This window comes from Clarias gariepinus, chromosome 13, assembly GCF_024256425.1.
Source record: "Clarias gariepinus isolate MV-2021 ecotype Netherlands chromosome 13, CGAR_prim_01v2, whole genome shotgun sequence".
NCBI classification, from domain to species: domain Eukaryota; kingdom Metazoa; phylum Chordata; class Actinopteri; order Siluriformes; family Clariidae; genus Clarias; species Clarias gariepinus.
In genome coordinates, this window is record NC_071112.1 from 11741117 (window position 1) to 11763597 (window position 22481).

At 37.2% G+C, this 22481-nt stretch overlaps 1 protein-coding gene across 1 annotated transcript; it reads right to left on the reverse strand.

Moving 5' to 3' along the window:
* Positions 1-501: 501 nt before the first annotated feature.
* On the reverse strand, positions 502-21631 carry LOC128535469 (intraflagellar transport protein 43 homolog A). Its single transcript, XM_053509378.1, has 9 exons — positions 21522-21631; positions 20999-21106; positions 11950-12020; positions 8667-8702; positions 8131-8177; positions 3905-3977; positions 1366-1441; positions 1165-1227; positions 502-825 (listed from the first exon to the last, which is right to left on the reverse strand). Exons 1-9 carry the CDS (start codon positions 21573-21575, stop codon positions 715-717), a joined length of 639 nt encoding a protein of 212 aa, XP_053365353.1. The 5' UTR covers positions 21576-21631; the 3' UTR covers positions 502-714.
* Between the last annotated feature and the right edge of the window lie 850 nt (positions 21632-22481).

Below are 22481 nucleotides of genomic sequence, written 5' to 3' on the forward strand. Positions count from 1 at the left end.
TTTACACTTGGTTAAGAACTACAACATCCTGAGAATAAATTAACCTATGTGTAAAATAACACTCTATAAAATATCAAGGCATTTAGTCTTAATTAAAATGACCGTGTAACAATGTCTTATTTCATTTAAGATGAGCCAAATATATTGCAAATTAAATGCAAAAAAACAAATGTTGAAAAATCCTTTAACCTTTCATAATTGAAGCGTGGTTTACAGACCTAATAGAAACATTTAATTATGTTAATCCTAGTGATGTCAATAGGCTCCTAGCTCAATGTGATTGAGATAATTGTGCAGAAAGTGGAAGCTTTGGCCAAGAGCGGACAGATAGAGTCAATGGTGTAGTCAATAATGATAAGGTTGTGTTGCTCTGATGTGTAAAGTTCATTTTAAACCAATTAACTGGATTTTAGCTTACCTGCTCATTAACCTTGGACTTGATCCCACAAATTCTATCCAAATCATATGAATGACACGAAAGGTCTAAAATGACGAAATGAGTTTAGGAGAGCTGAAGTGAAATGTTTTATCAGTTGATTTTAATAGCAAACTATCAAACATACAGCACATGTCAGTACTAAAATTCATCAGCTAAAAAAAATTATATGCACAATATTATAATACATATATAAATGCAGGTGTAACACAGGCAGAGCACAGGATGAGGCCCCCATGTGAGTAATTCACTGGTCTTTCACTGAAAGTCATCTATCCTCAGGCCACAGGAAGAGGAGACTGCTCCTCTCTCTCTCCTTGATCCCATTCCGTCTGCAGCTCGGAGGACACCTCCGTAAATAGATGATCCCAGTCCCAGCCAACATCCTCCTGCACAGAGAGCACAAGAGGTAAAGAGAAAGGTAGGAGTAATGGAGAGAAGGGCATGAAATGGATAGGGAAGAATAAGATAAAAAGCCAAAGCAAGGACATGAGCACCAGAACGGCATGAGGCCAGGAGCAAGAAGAAGGGAAGAGTGAAGCGATCATAAAACAAGAAATAAAACAGAGACAGAGAAAGCTGGAGAAATGGAAAGTTAGAGTTAATGTTTAATAAATATTGTGTTCCTTTGAAGCACAGCATGGCCCTCTTTGATGGCCCAGAAGCATCTGGTCAGCTCTAGAGAAAAAAAATTCAAATTACATTTCTCGATCTAAAATTTCACTCACCTCTCGCACTTCCTGCTCCGGTGCTAAAACTTTAGTGAGGAGTTTCAGGTCAATATCGCCATCCTGAACAAAAACATAGTCTAAGCGTTAAAGAAATACCTATGACACCCTGGATAAAATGTAAAGGTTTTAATCAATGACTGAAATGATCTAAACCGCATTATTTGTTGTTTTATTCCCAGCAAATGCATCGGCTCTCACCAGAGTCTGAAATGCCGAATACTTCATAAGATCATTGTCCAGATCCCTGTAGGTCATCACTCTGTTTACCTGGATACTGAGGAAACAGAAATTCAACAATATATGTAATTTTTACATTTAAAAAAATAAAATAAATAAAATAAAAAAATAAAAAAATGAATAATAATAATAATAATATAATTGCAGCCAAGACTTTTATCACTAATAAGTAACAACTAAAAGATGATGCAGAATGCTGTTACAGAAAAACAATCAGAGACTCTTTTAGTACACTATAAGTTATTATAACTAAGTTATTACTATACATGACATTTTTTAATTGACATTTAAACATATAAAAGTGTTTTAATCCATTTGCGCTACACTAATTTGCCAAATTATACAAAGTTTAATTAATTAATGAATTACGCATTATGTGTTTAATTGCGTATCATGACATTTAACATGAAAAAAAAACAAGTTCCTGTTCTGTTTTATAATGTAGTTAACAGAATTAAGTCATAAGTAAAGGGATTATAATTATAATGCCTCTAAAAACCAGTGGAGTCCAAGTCTGTGGTGAAAAATTGACTGTTATGAAGCACTGACACTGGAGACTTCTTCCATAAATGTTTCAGAAATGTCTGCTTACACAAAGCTTTTCAATGTCAGTAAATAAACATTTCTGTTGTTAAATAACTGCACTTAAAAATATATATGTTTATTATTGGATTTTAAATTATGGGAAACATCTGTCCTGTAAAATAGCTGTTACTATAGCAACGATAACATTTAGTTCCTGGTCCAAAGCAAAAAAAAATAAAGCACCAGGAACAATGACTTGATTATGAAGTGCTGGGACACATGAAATCAAACTAAAGCCTAGCAGAAGTCCGTCTCTAAACTGAAAGCCAGCTGCTTATCTGCAATTTGTGTATTGAACTGAGAGCGAGTCTGTAAAAGTAGCCAGGGCCCAGCAACGCATGCCAGTCCTACTTAAGCCACATTACACGCTACATTGCCCTTACGATGAGTTCAATGTGGATATTATCTCACACACAGCAGACAGAGAGAGCTAAAGGGGGAAAGGGCACCCACGTTCAGAAGCTAGATCAGTCAGATGCCACCCTAAAATGTGGCATGAAGCGAGGACTGCTTCAGTTACCAGTTATATAGTCTACGCTTGTCTGTGTTCCATTATAGAGAAGAAAGTGTAAGAAAGCCCCATAATACATGCGATAGTTAAAAGACTGTTCACAGTTCATCAATTTAAACTCAAACACAAGCGTTTGTTGATCTCTCGTAATGATTCTAATGAAAATAAATAAACTAACCCCTGATATTTAATTGAGATTATTTGATTAATTATTCGATTTAATTGATTAATCATCCATACACTATGATACTTTTGCCTTTACATTTGTTAATGATAATATAAATAACGTAAACTATAAAGAAACTAGGGGGATGTCAAATGAGAGTGTTTTTCCCCTTCTCTCATTGTCCTTTAAGTTCTCAGATCTTTCAGTTGCACTCCTTCTTTCATGTTGTAAAGCACTTTTACATATGCAATGTTTGGTCTGTTTGAATTAAACCAATTAGGTTCATTTGGGCGGGGGGGAACACAGCAGTTGGACTAAGCTGTGGACCAAAACAAATGATCCAAGACTGCCCGAGTGTGGTGGACTCGGTCCAAATCCAAGCAAACTGAATGCCACACAAGCCATACTTGTCTAAGTCCTTAGACAAGAGAATATCCATACTTTCCCCTAAATGTTTTCCGATTGCGATTTTCCAGGTTTCTTAATGACATGTTGAGTGAAAGGACGAATGGTGTCACTCGGACAAAGCAGAAACAGCAATGCAAATGATGCAGTGTGGAAACTAACAGAAACTTCAGAGACAACCCAAATGGCCCTTCAGTAACTACTGTTAATTATTTACAGTATGACAAACAATAACGATAAAAAAAATACAATATATTAGTTTGATTTTAGGTCAAAAATCCATGCAGACCTTATTTATGCAGATTTCAGATTTCATACAGCTTTCATTATTAAAAACCTTTGTGTGATTTCTAAACAGTAACAGAAATGAACAATAATGGTGTTTGTTGCAATCACAATTGAAAACAAAAACGGGTGGCTCTGACTCTTGCACTATACGGTATAAAAAGTCTGTATAGTGCAAGAGTCACTGTGAGACCGTTGTGAGAACAGACTCGCTGCATGAAAAGCTTCTCTAAATGCCAACTCCCCTCACAACTGGAAACTTTAGTGTTGTCAGATCAGATGTCTGCATGTCAGATTAACAAGTCACATGGGGGTCAGTCGTAGGTGATTTATTAGCAGTTATTACATCAACTGTCGAAGGAGCGTGACATTTTGAATTCATAACTCCTTACACATATATTATAGCTAATACGTAGTTAGTTTTAAACCTGACATTGGCTAGCCATCATACCACAGCACACAAATCTACAGGGGGGCTGGAGTATACTCAGCATAAGAACAGATTTCTACTGCAGCAGACGTTCCTAGAATTCAAAGGTGTTGTGTACCTTGGAGGTGCGGCCACTTGCATGGTGAGGTCCTCTTCCTGTACTTCATCCAGGTCTGGGATCACGGGGATATCTGTGAAGAACCACACATCAACATTAATAAACTAGGTATGTTCTACTGATGGACCTTTCTGAATAGGTACACAGACAGGTTTCTGGTTAGACATACTGAAAAATAGAAAAAAGATGAATGGCACAGATCGGAAATCAAAAGGGAATAAAAAGGAAAGGTGGGCTGCAGATCACAAACACTCTGCAAACTTTTCTGAAAAGAAAAAAAATTAAGCCCTTGGAACAAGCTTGGCCATATGCTGCTTGCTACTGCTGGGTGTTACTGAAAGCTGCAACATATCTCACATCTCTTGAATCATAAGGCTTCACAGATGCCGTCTGTCTCCTCTGTTAATTTTTGTTTATATTGTGTGTGAACTGCCATTTGATTCCCACCCTCCCTCTCCTGCTTCTTTTCTCCCTCCAACTCCTCATCTCTCTTTCACTCTGTGTCTCTCTCTCTCTCTCTCTCGAATATCCTCTTCCTTACTGCCCCCTGTCACAGTGACCAGGCGGGCATGAATATTCAGTGAGCAAGGCGGCATCTCTTCCTGCTGCGAGGCAGAGCACTGGCCAGGGGCTCCCTGAAAAGTGCCTCCCCTTACCCTCTATGCACCCCCCACACCACTTAGGCGCACTACCTTACCCCCCACTACCCCAGCATTTGGGCCTTGTCACTGGTAGCTACCCTATGGACCCTTCGGGCTGGAGTGGGTGACCTGTGTGCCCGATCGGCGTGGGCTATGCTCCAGGTGTGCCCATCTGTGTGGGGTCGGAAGTCACGGCGCGCCCTGGCAGGAGCTGCGGTGCCAGGAACTGCCTGCCCGCCGCTCAAAACAGTGGGAACCCTCTTTAATTGGCAAAACTCAACAGGACAGAGCATGGCGTTGCTCCCAAAGAAGGACAGGGCAAACTTTCACAGCCCCCCTACACATATCCACCCACACACACCCTTTTGGATGGACTTTCGTTAGAGTGAGGAAGTGTTAGTGGGTGTATGTTGGGGAGTGGGGAGTGTGAAAGAGTCGTGAACAAAAGGAGAAGAGGATATGGTACAGTTAATATGCTCATTTAATATATTGTAAGCTCTGATTAATGGAAACTTTTACTATTTGCATATTATTCACATAAAACTTACACTCAGTGTTGACACAACATGTATAAAGTGAAAACTAATCTCTATCTTCTCTGGGAATGTGATGCTCTGTTGCACCTTTGCTTTATAATCAAGTCATTTATCACATGGTTTGGAACATATGAAAGTATTGCAAAAGATCTAAGTAAGTTTAAAAAAAAAAGAAAAGAAAAGAAATTAGATTTTTCTATTTATTATCCTTTACAGATTAAAAAACAGATTTTTTTCTTTTTTTCTATGACACCACAAAATCAAAGACCTTATATAAAATCATCTCTGTAATCAACATCCATGTAACTAATTAGACGGTTATTTTTGAACACTTTCAAACAACCAAGACAGACTCTAGGGAATTTATTCGCTGTACAGCTTCAGTCAGAGCAACACACCACACAACTCATGTTAAATTCCATCACTCTGACACTGATAACAAGGCCTCTTATGCCTCCATTGATAACTTCTTGCTTTTCTTTTATTTTTAATTAAATCTAATTAAAAATGCCAGCCTCGTTTAGTCACTGACAAGATTCATCTGTGTTTCTGATATCCAAATAAATGCAGGCGCGCGCTGAGTGCTGCTTCATATTCATGAGGTCCTGGGTGACACTTTGTCCTCTCATTTCCAAAGCAGTGCGTTCAGCAGAATCTGTCCCCCCTGGACCCCCAATCAAATTTAATGGTCTTAGCGCAGTGACATCAAAAAGCCTCTACGTCCAGCTCTTCGCAAATAGATTCCGGGCTTGTTTTTTCTCCCCCCTCCTCCCAACCCTCCCCCTCATCTCAGCGAATAATGCACTATCAACACAATTCTATGAGAGTTCAATGTGAAACATGGAGGGCTTAACTCTGTGTATGCAAACGCCATGATTAAGTGGCCAAACCAAAACAACGTTTTTAAATGAGGTTCCAATGCAGCCTATTATGAGAGGTCATGGGAGAAGTAGGGGTCGCTGAATACAAGCTAATATGACGACTCCATCAAAAACCAAGGCTGCACCTCCCAGCATTTAATATTTGTTTACCTTCTATGCAATAGGCCCACCAAGGTTATTTACTTAGATAAAATACAGAGAGAGCAGACTAATAGGACCAGTAAGACTGCAAATACTATTTTATATTCATGCCTATATATACACACATCCAGCCTGGACATGCGGCTGCTTTTAGAGCCCAGTAAACCCAGGCAATGGCATTCATCGTTCACAAGGTAATCATCATCTAAGCCCTATATCCCGGGCCAGACCCTAAAGCAGACCCTAAAGCAGCGGGGTCTCTCGGCATATCTGATCATTTTAGGCACAGGCTGTAGAAAACTGATATTATAGCCTGTATCAGACTTGTTAACTGCTTCAATACGTACACACAACAATAACCAAAATAATAAAATGATAATGGCTGGTGATACGGTTACAGTACAGCCAGCTGGCAAACAGATTTGCGCTAACTTAATGGATCCACAGAGATTACTGTTAATGTATATTTTAATCTTTATATTTTGTTATTTTTTTTATTCATACCGTAGGTTCTTAAGAAAACAAACATGTCAGTACAAACCTGTTTAATTAAAATAACTGGGAGGAACCTGAAATCAGCCCATGATACTTGAACATACTGTAAAAAAGTTTTTTAATATAGTGTATAAACCTAAATGAACCAATTATTATTGACTATAATTAATTGTTAATAATTATTATTATATTCCTTAAATGTTTGTTATATTGCTTAAAATCTGTATCAGTGTTGAAAGTTGATGTTAAACATGAGTTAAAAAATGTATTAAACATTTTACATTTTTCCATTTAAATCAAGTTCGATGCCAAAAGATTACATTTTTAACATTTACATCATTTTATGCTTTTTTTTTTAATATAATTGTTTTGCATATTCCACTTAAGCCAGTAGGTACTGTATGTGTTGGAATCCAAATTTTTTACCTGTAAGTGCAAGTAGTACTTGTGTTTGTTTTGTTGTTGTTGTAATATTAAAGTCTGTAAATCAAAAATGTCACGTGGTTTTAAAATATCAAGGAGTTTTGAAAAAATATATATTATAAAAATTAATTGTGATGCATGACTTGGAAGTTAAATATTTGCATAAGGAAAAAACTCTGTGAAAACATATGCTAACAAAACAAGCATACATTTAATAATTGCTATGTTTCTGAAATGATCCTAGTGTTTGAGAACTTTAATGTACCTAACTGAAAACTGTACCAGCACTGCCTTCTGAAACTGTGTAAACCAGTGGCATTGCTCTTCACCCCTCCTCTTTACTTTTGGCAATTTCAGCCCTTATTTCCCTTGCTGCTTGGTAGAAAAATTGGAACAATTATTCCAGGCTGTGCTTTGCTGCTGAAAGTTCTGACATTACTTGTGTGGTGGACCTCAAGAGCTCCAGGGTGTGTGGAAGCCACGGTCCCAGTGGTAGACGCTTCAGGCAGGGACTAGTGTGAGTGAACACATGCATGAGCGCTGCCACTCAAGTTATGACCTGTGCTGTTATGGGCATGGAGAATTCTCACCCTTCCCCTTAAAGAGTGGGTAAAATTTTAAAAATAATTTTATAAATAACAGGTTCCTGCCACTGACAACAAAAGGTAACATTTATGTTGATTAATGTAAATATGTTACTCAATAATAATAATAATAATAATAATAACTGTAATTACAAAAATGTAATTATTGACCGCCTACTCAACTTTGGCATGTGTCTTACTTGTCAGTCTGCATCATATCACCCCATCGCTGATTTTTTTTCTATAACAGCGCTGCTATTTTGTTTTATTCCTGGCATAGACCAGCATAAAAATATATGGCGTTGTCATCATGTCCTCAGATAAATGATTTTATAGGGGCACATTCACGGCCCAGTTATCAATTAACAAAGATGTTATATATTTGGTTAACTGCCCTGCAGTGATCAATCAGAGGCTGTTCTTAGTCTGCTGTAATTCAAAATCATACCCAAGAAGTCAGTGAGGCAATCTGTCCTAACAGAGGTGAACTGAACAGTGTCACTAGCAGGTCTACAGGATACTTACCGCTTTCATCGTCTGAGCCCTTAGGGGTCTGGGGCCTTAACCGGCGGCTATATAAAACAACAACAACAACAATAACAGGTGTCTGTTAGAGTAAAGGTTATGGGATTGTTAATCACCTAAGCAAACCATCTTGTTTCTTAGTGGTAAAATTTCCGTGCTAATCTCTTTTCTGCTGTAATTATGTCCGCCATGGCTTCCAGGCACAGGTAAAGCGGTGCAAGAATTCAAAAAAAGACAAATGTCTTGCAGCCCCCCCAGCCCCTCCCCCCAACCTCAGCTTAAGTGATGAGAACTCCACCATGATGTCTTTTAATCAGGCTAAGTGATTGTTCTTGGAATGCCAGGATTAGTTGCAAGCAAGGACAATTTCCAAGCAATGGCAATTTCCTTTTTTTTTTCTTCTCATAACAGCCAACGTAAACAAGCGGTCTATTCTATAAGCGGTCCATTTTTTTAAGAACTCATTTTTTTAATCAGCAATATGGAAAAGTAATAAAAGATGAACGAAAAATAAAGGGAAAACGTATGAAACTTACTCTTCGACCTCTTCAGCACCTTGTCTTCTTCCAGCTCTTTAAAGAAGAAAACAAAGAAAAGGTTAAAATAATCAACAACACAATTTCACTTTGCACAGAATTTCCTTATTGAATGCGTTTTTTGTCCTTAATCATCAAAGCGCTAGTGATTAAGTGGATACGTTTGTGGATACAAGTGTTTCAGCCCTAATTAAACAAACAGCACAATTTTGCTATTATCACTCTTCTGTAATTTAAGAACTTGATTAAATGTAATAATTCAGTCCAGCCGTATCTTAATAGGAACTTGAATATAATTAACTAAGTTAAACTTTATTTGAATGTTACTGTTTAATACTTTGCCCTGTGTTTCTGTCTTTGACATCTAGCATGTTGCGAGGGAAATAATTTCCCTTTGGATTTAAACCCCTTTTTTTCTTACCTCATTTTTTCCTAACTAAACCAGATAAAGACGAGAAACTATAACTACAACACTGACCAGTGAAAGAATTTAAAAGGGGTAGCATTGGCACACTTAGGTGTGCCCGCGGACACTGACCACAACATTCTCAGGACACCATGGGTTGATTAAGCAGATAAAGCAAATCAGTGTTGATTCTGATTAATCAGGTACGCTAGAAAAAGAAAGAATTCTCTTAGCATTTAGTGCCCCCTACTGGGTAAAAAATAAAAAGAAACATTACAACGGCTTCTATTCCCAGCCTGACCACAAATTCATAAACAAATTAATACTGGCTTTATTGACTAAATTTTACACCATTTATTTGCCACACACAACAGACTGTTTAATCATAAAAAGTAGATCTAATTCTACAGTGTATAAATAAAAACATTTGATATAGAATGGGTAGAAAATTTAAAAATAGGCCTCATTCTCCCTTTTTGGTAACTGTCATGTGATTTGGCGGAACTAGTTAGTGGGTTGGAACTGGCAGTGAGTAAAAAAAATATTTTTACAGATGGATGGGAAAGAGAAAGTGACTTAGGCCAACATGAGCCTTAAAACAACTTCCACATGGCTTGGCGTGGATTCTACAAATCCCTGGAAGTGTTCTTTAGAAACGCACAGCATTCTTCAAAAACACATTCCCTCCATGATTTGAAAATGATGGAGATCACAGTCACCCCAAAATCACCCATAGATGTCTAGGCCATACTTTATTTTTTTTTATCTATCTATTCAATAAGCACATTATGGGGGGGATAAGACCAGTGTTGTGATTGATACCACTCCCATTAGAATAAAAAAGAATAATCAGAGAATAAAGCTAAGCATTTAGAATAACTTTGAACACAATAATACATTTTCAGCCATGCTTGGATCTAATGGGACTTAGTGTGGATTCAAATCATGCCAGCAAAATTCTTCCCACAGCACATCAACCACCATTTTTATGTTAATTCGGAACTAGTCTAAATATTTATAATAAGCAGGTTTCATATGGGCTTATATAATGAAAAGTGAACTTTGAAAAACTTTGAAAAAATCTCCTCTATATAGAAAGTTATTTAGCTATATATATATATATATATATATATATATATATATATATATATATATAGAGAGAGAGAGAGAGAGAGAGAGAGAGAGATTTTTTTTTTTTATTCTGGTGCTTTATACAAGAGCTATATTTCTATTGCCCTGTACTGTACCGTAAGGTAAGGGAGCAGCTGCTCATCCTGCTGCCCTCTGTGCGTGTCCTGTCCGTGCAGAGTCGCATTTAAAGCACATTACAGGACCCTTTGATTAAGACTCATGTAAGGTAAAGCGATAGACATGGTCAAACTGTCTGGAAAAAGTTGTTAGGGATAAAATATATTGTGACAACCTGGCTTCAAAGGTTCATCAATAAACTGACAGATCAGTTAGTGTCAATTAGGAGTGATAGATCTGCAAATCCTGGGATTTCTGCTGTGGGATTAGTGCGCGCAGGGCGGCGGTGATTGAGCACAAGGGGTGACATTGAGCATGGAAAAAAAAGTCCTTGCCTGCTCTAGAGGGGACCATTAGTTACTTTGTTTCACAGTGCAGGATCAATGCATTGTGAACCCCTTTAACACCTTATACAGCACTCCATCTACTCCTTCTCTCTCCTTTATCTCTCTCCCGCAGAAAAGAGAAAATCAAGACAGGTTAGGCAGACGCACCGAGCTGACACTGACCTGTCTTGAGACAAATGCACAGAGGTTCTCGCTACTGCCCGGACCAGTGATTCAGAAAACCATGCAAATGAATCCAATCTAGCTGGCTTGTTCAGTTCAGAGTGCCGCTATATGCATCTCTAGTTTTAAAGGAGAAAAGCAGTGAAGCAGCAGAGCACTGAATCAACTGGAACAAGCGACACATTGCCATTGACAGACTGAGAGTGCAGTGTGAGCTACTCAATATCCAAAGAGAATTCTTTTTACAAAAAGATTCAACGAGTAAAAATACTAAGCAACATGACACATTTGTCTGGTAGGTCTGTAAGAACGGAATGTTGGAACTAAGTCACGCCTGCATGTCTTTCTCCCTGTATTTGCACAGAGAACATCGCCCTCCAGTGACACGAACAGGACATTGCAGTCACTTACCAAGGCAAAAACTGAAACTGTACAACTTTAAAGCTGGTTTGGATGATTTTCAACAAACTTAACTATATTTATTATTATATTTTTTAGATATATAAAATAAATAATAATAATAATAATAATAATAATAAAAAGTTATCTCCATTTACTTTTTTCCAAAAAGTTCACAGTTCAGCACTAACTTCCATGTTTTCATAATGTGTTGAAGGGTTCCTAATCCAGTTCAAGTAGCTCCAAATCTCCTTTGTCGTTTTATTCGTTTGTTGCAGCCCAATAATTAACCCTTCTGAAATAGATTTAATGTCAGTAAGTTGCACACCTGGATGAATGTAACCTAAACTGGGTTTAAACAAGTCAGTTAGATGTTCCCCCTAATGTGACCTCATTTAAGAAGACACCATCCCTATCTTGTTGCTCAGCGCCACCTACAGTACAGTGGTTCTACTTCGCGCTGGGGGAAATATTGTTTTTAGAAGATAAGTAAAACAGAAAGAGTTTCAGGCATAATTATCTGAGAAGCTATTTCAGCTACAGCTTTAGGAGACATAGCTTGGAGGACATCCGAGACCCATTTTAAACTACAGAACGATAAAAAGTAGCTCTTGTATTTTCACATACTGTAGAAGAACATTTAATCTACTCAATCATTTAGTGTTTTGATTTCATTCAGTGGCTTTCAGGAGATTTGTGTAAAAGATTTGTGTGAACTCACTTGGCAGAGCCAGTCACGGTGGACTCTTCAGCCCAACCTCCCTGTCTGCGAGGTGGCTTAGGTGGAGGTCCCTATCAAATGACAAAACAATTAGTAAGCTGACAATTATTAGTATACCTTAAATTTAAATGAAAACATATTAGTACAGGATCAAGCATGTGCATGTTTAAAATACATTTATACATTAACTAGGCCAGTGTACCTCCTGCTGGATACAGTTCGCTCACTAACCTGTAATCTAACACCTGGAAAAAGATTAAGCCATTTCTAAGGACACACATTTCCTTGGCTGAATGAGGTGTTCCTAGATTAAAATTTGAGATTAACTAAACTATGCAGACACTCCCTATGAATCTTTTCTAGTGCTTGTGCTACCAAAGCTATAACACTAAAATGAAAAACAAAAAACACACAAAAAGGGGCATTTAATGTCATATTTGTTTCAAATACATGCAGACCATTTTTACACTCATATTGTTTTCCAGTTATTTTTGGTGGCACGGTGGCGTAGTGGTAAGCACTGCGGCCTTGCACCTTCAAGGTTGAGGGTTCGATTCCCACCTCGGGTCTGCGTGCATTGAGTTTGCATGTTCTCCCCATGCTAAATGGGTTTCCTCTGGGTACTCTGGTTTCCTCCCACAATCCAAAGACATGCAGATTAGGTTAACTGGCGTTCCCGAATTGCTGGTTGTGTGCATGCCCTGCAATGAATTGACACCCTGTTCAGGGTGTACCAGTCTCCTAGTATAGGCTCCAGGCCCCCATGACCCTGTACACAGGATAAGCGGTATATAGATGATGAATGAATGAATATATACATATCATCTTCAATAAAATACTAAATGTTTTCGAAGATTAATATTTGTCAAAACACTGCTATGGACTATAGGGAAAAGTCTCGTGCTTCTTTTGGCACTGGAACTAATGCTTTGTTCTTCTGACATCCCATCAACTTGCATCAATCAAAAATCACTGAACCACGAACAACAATTAACCATAAGGAACTATAACAAAAATGTCGAATACAATCTGCTGTGTTTTCTCTTACTATATATTCAGAACAAATCCTGATTAAGTTTGTGTATGATTTATTAAAGATGTAACGGTGCTCAGAGATTCTATTGTTGTTTATAACAATGCTTCAAGTTGCTTGCTGGATCAGTAAGCATTCTGCATACAATAAAACCATAAAAAGAAACAATCCAATGTTATGTGACCTCCAGACAAGGACATCTGAAAATATTTTACAAACTTGGGCCGCATTACTATAATAAATTAGTGTAAGCAAAAGTCAGATCATTTATGAACGACCCTTATATTTTTTTGTAGCTGATTTATGAAAAATTAGATTTATTGTCAGCCTCTTATCACTAATGACATTGTAGGCAAAACATACTGAAGGTCAAACATGGAAGCTACACCTGGTGCAAAATATGCCAGATTTTTATGATTAAACGCAATATATTTAAATTTTTAGTTAACAGAAGTTTACTTTCATGAAAACTGATCATATAAGGCAAAAATCTGCATTATAAAAGGGAGAGTTAATTACACTGAGACCCCAGTCACTATTGAAATCTGATCGATCAGAAGGTGTTAAATCATTTTCTCTAACAGTAGCTCTGAAAATACCTGTAGCCGGAAAGCAAATCACAAACGATTTAAAAAATGACCAGTTTTATGTTTAAAATGTGTTTAATTATTGATATTTCTGTGAGAAATTATTGCTTTTAAAAAACTTTATCTAGTCTTATTACCAAAAATTGAAGAAAATAACTGCTTATAGCTATCACAAAATCTATAGCAGAAATGAATCATGATGTACTACAGCATAAAACTATATTATACTTTAAACATTATACTCTATAACTATACACACACACACACACACTGGGGTTAGACAATGAAACTAAAACACTGGCCAATGTAGTGTTGGAGGTTTCATGGCTAAATTTGACCAGGCAGGTGGCCAATCGTCATTGCTGGCACATTTCACCAGTAAAAGCAGAGTGTGAAGATTTAATTAGCAGAGTAAAAGCACAGTTTTGCTTAAAATATTGCAATGCACACAACATTATGGGTGACAGTTCAAAAGAGGACAAATTGTTGGAGCGCGTCTGGCTGGCGCATCTGTGACCAAGACAGGAAGTCATTATAATGTTGGAAATCCAGGGTCATGTCAGCATACCACCAAGAAGAATGAACCACATCCAACAGGAGTAATTAAATGTGCACCTAAACTCCCCCATTTCCACCAAAATTGTTCATCGGGAGCTTCACAGGGTACATATACATGGCTGGTCTGCTATAGCCATCCTTTGGTCACTCGTGTCAATGCCAAACGTCGGTTTTAATAGTGCCAGCAGCGAAAATCTTGGGCTGTGGACAATGTAAACCATGTATTTTTCTCTAAAAGTCCACCTTCACTGTCTGTCCCACATCCGGGAGAGTTACGGTGTGAAGAAGCCCTAAAGAAACAGAGCATCCAGACTGTTGCATGCCCAGCGTGAGGCATGGGGTTGGACCACTTTTGTATCCAATGTATAGGGAAATTTTTTTTTTCTATGGAGCCAGACCTTCAAGACACAGTGTATGGGTACAAAGAATTAACTTTTAGTATTATTTAAATGGGCGGCACGTTAGCTAAGAGGCGCCTTGCATCTGCAGGGTCCGGGTTTGATTCCATCTTCGGGGTCTGTGTGCATGGAGTTTGCATGTTCTCCCTGTGCTTGGCGGGTTTCCTCCGGGTTTTCCACCCTTTTCAGGGTGTACCCCGCCTCATGCTGTAGCCTCCAGGCCCCCTGTGACCTTGTATACAGGATAAGGCAGTATAGATGATGAATGAGTAAATGAAATTACTGAAATGAAATCTGTCTGAAAAAAAAAAACTGTTTTGCCATATTTTATGTTTTAATGCTTCTGTCAAGCTTTAGCACACTACATACAAATAAATATTTATAAATCTAGGACCAACAGACATGAAGTAGTAATTACACATTTTAGAGAATGGTATTAAAATTATTTCAGAATGTAAGTAATGCTTAACATTTATGCCTGACGATGTAGTTCACTTGCAGTTTACTGCTTTATTACTGCTAATATTTTGACATCAAAAGGGCTCACTAGCAGGTTCTGTGACTTATGCTCCCTGATATTCTAATTAGTTTTACTGTACGTGTAATGTGTTGGATTTCCAGTGTCAACAGATCCATTCCTGCCTGGGGTTATGGGGTGATCCTGGAGAACGAGCAGTAGGAAGAATGGGAGAGTGTGGGAACTGCACACAGGACTGCGGAGAATGTTAAACGCCAGGAAGGGGCCAGCATAACTTAGGCTTTAAAACAGACTTTTACTTTCTCATTCTCATTCTGAAAATAGTCAATTGGATTAAGATCACAGACGTCAAAGAGAAAAAAACAGAGGAACCTTTGAATAATGGAATAGTACAGCGAGGGTGGGTGGGCAACAAATGGGTCTGAAAAACCCACAGCATTTCACATTACCAAATTGGGTCGGTAAATGACACAACGTCCTGAAGGAATGTCTTTAGCTTAACATGAAATAAATAATCTGCCATTACTGAGCTCGCTCACCACAGCTATGTGAAGCTGAATAGCCACATATAGAGACAGAAAAGGAAGAACAAAATGCAGTTGGTTGTCCTATTAAAATGGAACAAGTAATTTCATGGCATATGGGAAAAAAGGATTGTGGGAAGAATAAGGTCAGCTAAAATAATGACAGCAGTGTTTATCAATGTCTCCATGCTTCTCAGAGACTTTCCACTGAGAAAATTAATTTATAGACCTATAGTTACTTTAAAAAGTTAATTATATAATATCAAAGCTACGTAATGTGTTTGTCTTAGGCTGGAATTCAATTACGCTGGTAATTGGTGTAATCCTTGACTTATAAATGGTTTATATATAAACAATATATGCAATAAAATAATTTTACAGTACTCCTGATGACATGATTTCACATAATCTTGTTTTGGTTCCTAAGATACAGGCTTAGCTAATGACCTTACACTCCTAAATTTACCAGAACACTTTCGGGAAATTCACAAGAACTGAAACGCATTGGAGCTCCGCCAGTAGTGGGGTGACTTAAGAAACCACCATTTGGGACGAGGCCACTAAATATGAATGTTGCTGATGCCGAAAATTAACCTAGTATTGTCGACTGTACATCCATAATTTACAAAATTGGCTCATATACACTACTAATGGCTTTAATCTGTTTACTGCTGACTCAAAGCAAAAAAAAACAAACAAAAAAAAAAACATAGGACTATGCTTTTTTTTTGGTATTTCATTCATTCATTTTCAGTAAGCACTATACTCTGGAAAAGTGTTGTGATGGATCTACAGTAAATCTCAGGGACACAGGGTGTTATCGGGGATGAAACATCCAGATGAAATAACCCACTCACTCACTCACTCTCAGTATCTCTTTATACTGGAGCCTATCCCAGGGGACTTGGGGCACGAGGCAGGGTACACCTTCTAAGGAGTGCCAGCTGGATGGAATATCGGTCCACTTCAATCTAAGGGCACTTAACAGTATCCAGTACAAATATGGGAATGTTTTTGACAGGAAACTGGAAGACCCTGAAGGAACTCTCTCACAAACACAAAGCTCATAATCTATCCAGAAGACTGTGGAGCTGTGAAGAAGGAATGCTACCCAGTTCATCCATGATGCCACCCACTAAAAGTATATCCTACCATCTTAATGTAATGACAGACAATACAGTCATGACGTCTTTGGAGATTGTGATCACATTGCACAGAAAGTGGAAATGTGGGTTTTGATCTGATTTTTTTTCAGAGGTTACACTTCACTAATGCAAAAAATAGAGGCAACAGATAAAACAAACAAACATGAATTAAAATGCTGGTTAACATAAAAGCGTATTGATTTCGGGTAATGCATGTCAGAACAGTCTTTAACACAACGCTTTTACTTTCATACTGTTGCATGTATTTTCAGAGCTTTTTATTGAACATGAACATGAACATGAGCTTGCTATGCATAGATTAATGTGAGAATATAGGACCACTCCTGCCTGTTTCGGAAAAATGCCTTGTGCAAGTCAAAAAAGGAACATATTTAATGCAGGATATATTTTTAGAATCGCAGAGTTTAAAACTGACCTACAACTGGCCCAGTCACACAAGACCCCAAAAATGTATTTAATCTAGATGGAAGGTCACAGAGGGCGCGAGAATCATGTTTTTGCATCAGGAAAGTTAAGCTAATTTAGGAAGTTTACAGAAGAGGGAAAAAACATAGCTGGAATTCTTGGTGGAAAAAAGCCAGTCCATGTAGAGTCTTCATCACTCCTGTGGACAAACCAAAACCTCGATACTGTAAATGCCATGGCATTAATACAGCAGTAGTGACTTTGCACCTACCTGGTATATGCATTCATTAGCCCTTTATTCAGGAAAATTTAATTTAATTTTATTAAATGTTATTTATATAGCGCTTTTAACAATCATAATTGTCGGAAAGCAGCTTTACAGAATCTAAAGACAATTAGGGAAATATGTATGACATGTGTAAGAATATACAGCATACAGTATGCTGTATATGACGTACAGTGTATGCATAAATCAGAATTATAAGGTGGTATACAATATAAAATGGTATCTTTTATCATATATACCTCCTAGCCCCTCTGTACCTACAGAGACAGTCCCTGAATTACCATGCTACTTCAGCTAATTCTTACTAAACTGTAGGCTAATGTAGGTTTTCTATGCAAGTATTGTATGCATTTTCAATTACAATAGGTTTATCAGGATCTGCGGAATTATCAGCGTAATTCAGGGAACCTCTTTACACAGTCTGTTAGCTCATCTCTATCCGTACCACAACGGAAAAAGACCGCCATAAAGTTACCACAGATTTTATTTGGGTGGTGGATCATTCTAAACTTTAACACTAACATGATAGTGACATGGTAATGTGTGTTACTGTGGTACAAGTGTATCAGGTGCAATTGCAATGAAAAAATGACCCTTAAGTTACTAACTATGCTTTACAAAATAAGTGAGCCTATGTATTACAGCCACTACATGTATAATGTGCTAATATTGTTATTACTGTTAATATTAGTATAAGGTGCACAAACATTCCCAACAGTCACAGCACTGATTATCATATGATTATCACAAGCCACAATCCAAAATATGCCACAGTGCATAGTGAACAGAAACCTACAGTATAAGAAGCATCAGCATCTATATTTTGTCTTATAATAAACGTCATGCACCAAAATTTGTTGCTATAGTGACTACAATTTGTTTACTTCTTTTCAGATGAGAATATAACTATTTTTAAGCATGCATAGATACTGTATGACTTTTAAAAAAGGCTGAATTGAAACTGAGAGCGAACTGTCCCAGAGAGAAAGCGAGAGCGAGAGAGAGAGAGTAAGAGAGAGAGAGATGGGAATCTTGAAATTCCTTTTTCTACTGGTAACAGAATTATAGCTCAATTAAAAGGAAAGGTAAAACATCAACAGAGATGCTGTTGAGATGCTCCATGCTGTTGAGATCAACCCTCTCATTTTATATTATTAAAGCCTTTAAAGAAAATTTAACACAGTATTAGAAATGTATTAATAGTTAAACCCTATCTGGTTAAAAAAGTAACTAATTTCGGTGCATATATTTTATCATAAAACTGTGAGTTAGAGTTAGGGTTAGGGTTACCCTAACCCTAACCCTATTTTCTTTTTGCATGTCTGTAAAGCGATCTCAAAAATATGTGTATTTATTTAAACTGTGTAAATAAATGTGAACTAAAAACAGAGCCTAAAGCCATGTTCTCAAACTTGGGTCTGTAAAGCACAGCCAGGAGGTCTGCATTTTTCTAATTCCAGAATTATCAGAGTTCAAGGTCAACTTGCAATTATGAGAGGAATGTACAGAAATATTATATTTACAATACCAGTCAAAAGTTTGTATTTATTTTCAACATTCTAGTACAATACTGGATTTTTTTAAACTATGAAATAACGCATGGCATTAGGTAATAAAGTAACAACAACAAAACAACAGTCAGTTGTTATTTTAAGACATGAAGGTCAGCTGTTCTAAAATAGTTCCTGCAAGAACAGTACTATATGATCAAGATTATTTGCAAAACCCATCACGCACTATGATGAAATTAGCTCTCATGAAGACCTTCCCAGGAAATCAAGACCAAAACTTACCTCTGCTGCAGAGAAAAAGTTCATTTACTAGCCTCAAAAATCACCAATTAACAAACAGTATCTCAAATTAGAGCTATTATAAACGCTTAATAGAGCGAACACATCTCAATATCAACTGTTCCAAGGTGATTATTGCATATTTTGGAAGCCTTCAGCATTGTTTTACAGTGTAGAAAGAAATAAAAATCAGAAAACACCATGACATTTGAATTTGTGTCCAAACTTTTGACTGGTAGTGTACAAGCATATAAACACATATTATATACATAAATATATGTGTGTCCAAATATAAACAATAGTCCTAGAGGACCCCCTGAAGGACCACGCTCAGAGGAGCCTTTTGACTGGTAGTGTACATACTGTACACTACGGTTCAGAAGTTTGGGGTCACTTTCTAACTCCGTGATGGTTCCTGATTTTTATTTCTTTCTACATTGTAAAGGACTGCTAAAGGCGTCCAAAAAATGCATTAAACTCCTTTGAACAGTTAATGGTGAGATGTTTCTGCTACTTATGCTCTGTAAAAACTTCATAACGCCTCTAATCTGAGGTGCTGTTAATTGGTCATTTTTCAGGCTGATAACTCTAAATGAACTTCTCGTCTGCGGCAGAGGTAGATTTTGGTCTCGCCCTCCTGGGATGGCCTTCATGAGAGCCAGTTTCATTATGGTGCTTGACGGATTTTGCAAATGCACTTGACAATACTGTTCCTCTGTTTTTTGCTGTTGTTAAGGAATTACCATATTCCATATGTGTTATTTTATAGTTTTGAAATTCCCAGTATTGTTGTAGAATGTAGAAAATAAATCACTAAACTAAAACACAGAAATTTGCGAGTGACCCCAAACATACAAACATACACACATATACATACATTACATGTTTGTATATATATATATATATATATATATACACTGATCAATAGGTGAAATTCTTTTGTCTAGGGTGTAATAATGTTCCTAATTTCTTTTTAATAAATTGTTTTAAAAAAGAAAATCTGCAGTGGCTTTTTTAATGTAAAAGTTTGAGAACACCTAGAATACAACACACAGTCAGTAACTTTATACCAAGTGATTTTTAGTGAAAGCAATTTTGGCAGGTAAAACCTTTTAATCCTTTAACACTTAAAAAAAAAAAAAACTCACAGATACAGATCCGTGCCAACAACACACCAAAGGTTGATGACTGAAAAAAAATATATGTGATTATATGGATGCCTTGCCGGTGTGTGTTAAGGGGGAGGCTTCAGGGTTCAAAATGTGTGGTTGGGTTTTCAGATGTGTCAGGTAGAAAGAAAAAAAAAGATATCATTATTTTTATAAAGGGTACATTTACCAGTAATGGAATATGGTAAGGATGTATCTGTGTTATTTTTTTGCCCATGTGACTTTTTTTTTTTTTTTTTGCTCAGTCATGTTTGAGTAGTTGGTTAAAATGAACTAACATTTAGTATATGATAAGCCTAGATTGTGGTGAAAAAGCACATCACTATACTGCCCAATTCTGAGCCCTGAGCCGTATATATGTTCATTTAAAAAAAAGAAACAGAAAAACACATAATGGCTTTTAAGGGTTACACACCAAATTATATTATCACATGGTATAAAATTACACAATAACAATGTACACAACTCAGCAGTAGAAGCAAAGCCATGCGTGTTACTGTACCGTGTCCTCCTCCTCCTTGGTGCAGGAGCACGGGTTGCAGGAGCAGATACACCGTATGATTAGGTAATATAACATAATAATACATGAAAGATGAAGAGCAGATGGATGGACAGTGACAGAGACAGAGTTGAAATCTCTCCAGGTGAGACTCACCTCTCCAGGCGCTGACATGCCGGAGGAGGACGACTTCCTGCCGGGTCGCGACTCGTCTACAGACGCCTGATCAACAGCTTGGCGAGCCCTTCTGCCGCTTTTTGCGGTCTATTGAAAGACAAGTTGGTCACAGCCTCAAACAAATACTTTTACCCGAAATCTGTTGTTAAATGTGAACTAGAAAATCACTTCCGGTCTTGGACCCGTTCCTGTTGCTAGGGCAACTGACGCTTCAGTTCAACACATACCTGTTATGCTAGCTCAACGTGTTAACGTGTGCTATTTAAAACCCCGACGTGTGTGTGTATATATATCAGTGTTACCTGTTAAAGCACAAACCTCTGTTAACTAGAAATAGCCTGTGAGCTAACCTAGCGTTCACAACTTACCTTAGCTTCTCTGTAGGCTAGCTAAGCTTCTTTGCTAATCAACTGGATACTACTGTATTTGTTAATAATAAAAAACACACACATCGTATTTACTTCCTCAAGTGAACTGATTCAATGCTGATTTAAAAACTTACACTTTTTGGAAATCCGTTGAATCCATTATCACCGATTTGCAGCGAGTCTTCCATTATTTTGGAGCAGCTCTCGAGGAGATTCCCGTTGCTCCTCCTCCTCCTCACTAGAGTTTTACTTCCTGGAGGAAGCGTTGCACAGCAACCGTCTCCAAGGAGACCAGATTGAGAAATTACATCCTAGATTAATATCAAGAATTAGAAATGTTTTAGTTGCAATTTGTAACGCATTTGGAATTATTTAAATATTTAAATTCAAAAATCATTCTAAATGCATTGTAAATGGCAACTAAACATTTCTAATTCAAACATATTGATCCAGGACTGTTTTAGTTACAATTTGAAATGCGTTCAGAATTATTTGTTTTCCTTTTTTATTAATGCTGTTTATTTATTTATTTTTCTCTTATTTCTATAGGAAAATAGATTTTAATATCAATCAGATTTTAATAAATCAGATTTTTTATAGCTAGGCTATATAATAAGTATTTTCAACATACATTTATTTAAAAATAGTTGCTCTTTTAATAACCACAACCTGATAGAAATGTAACCATTTCAAAGAAAATACTGAATATACTACAGTATATGCCAGTAAGAGTATTAAACATACTGTTGTGATGGTGTATGTACTCTATAAATTGATCCTTTAAATAAAATGACAAAGAAGAATAATCATACTGTACCCTCGTACTGTAAAATGGAATTGGTATGTGGGATAAAGGAAAAAAAATTATCTAGGGTTGTGGCAGCCATGGAATAAACTATCAAACATAGATACAGCCGCACAAAGATGCCAGGCTTAGCGACAAGAATCTTACTCCTGACTTGTGCACCAGATGTGATCATTATCACTTCCACCTCTGTCTTTTTACCCACATTCATATGAGTGTTCTCACCAAATAATAAGCTTACATACATAGAATCATTAATATCAGTTGTAGATTATATATAAGGCAGTTC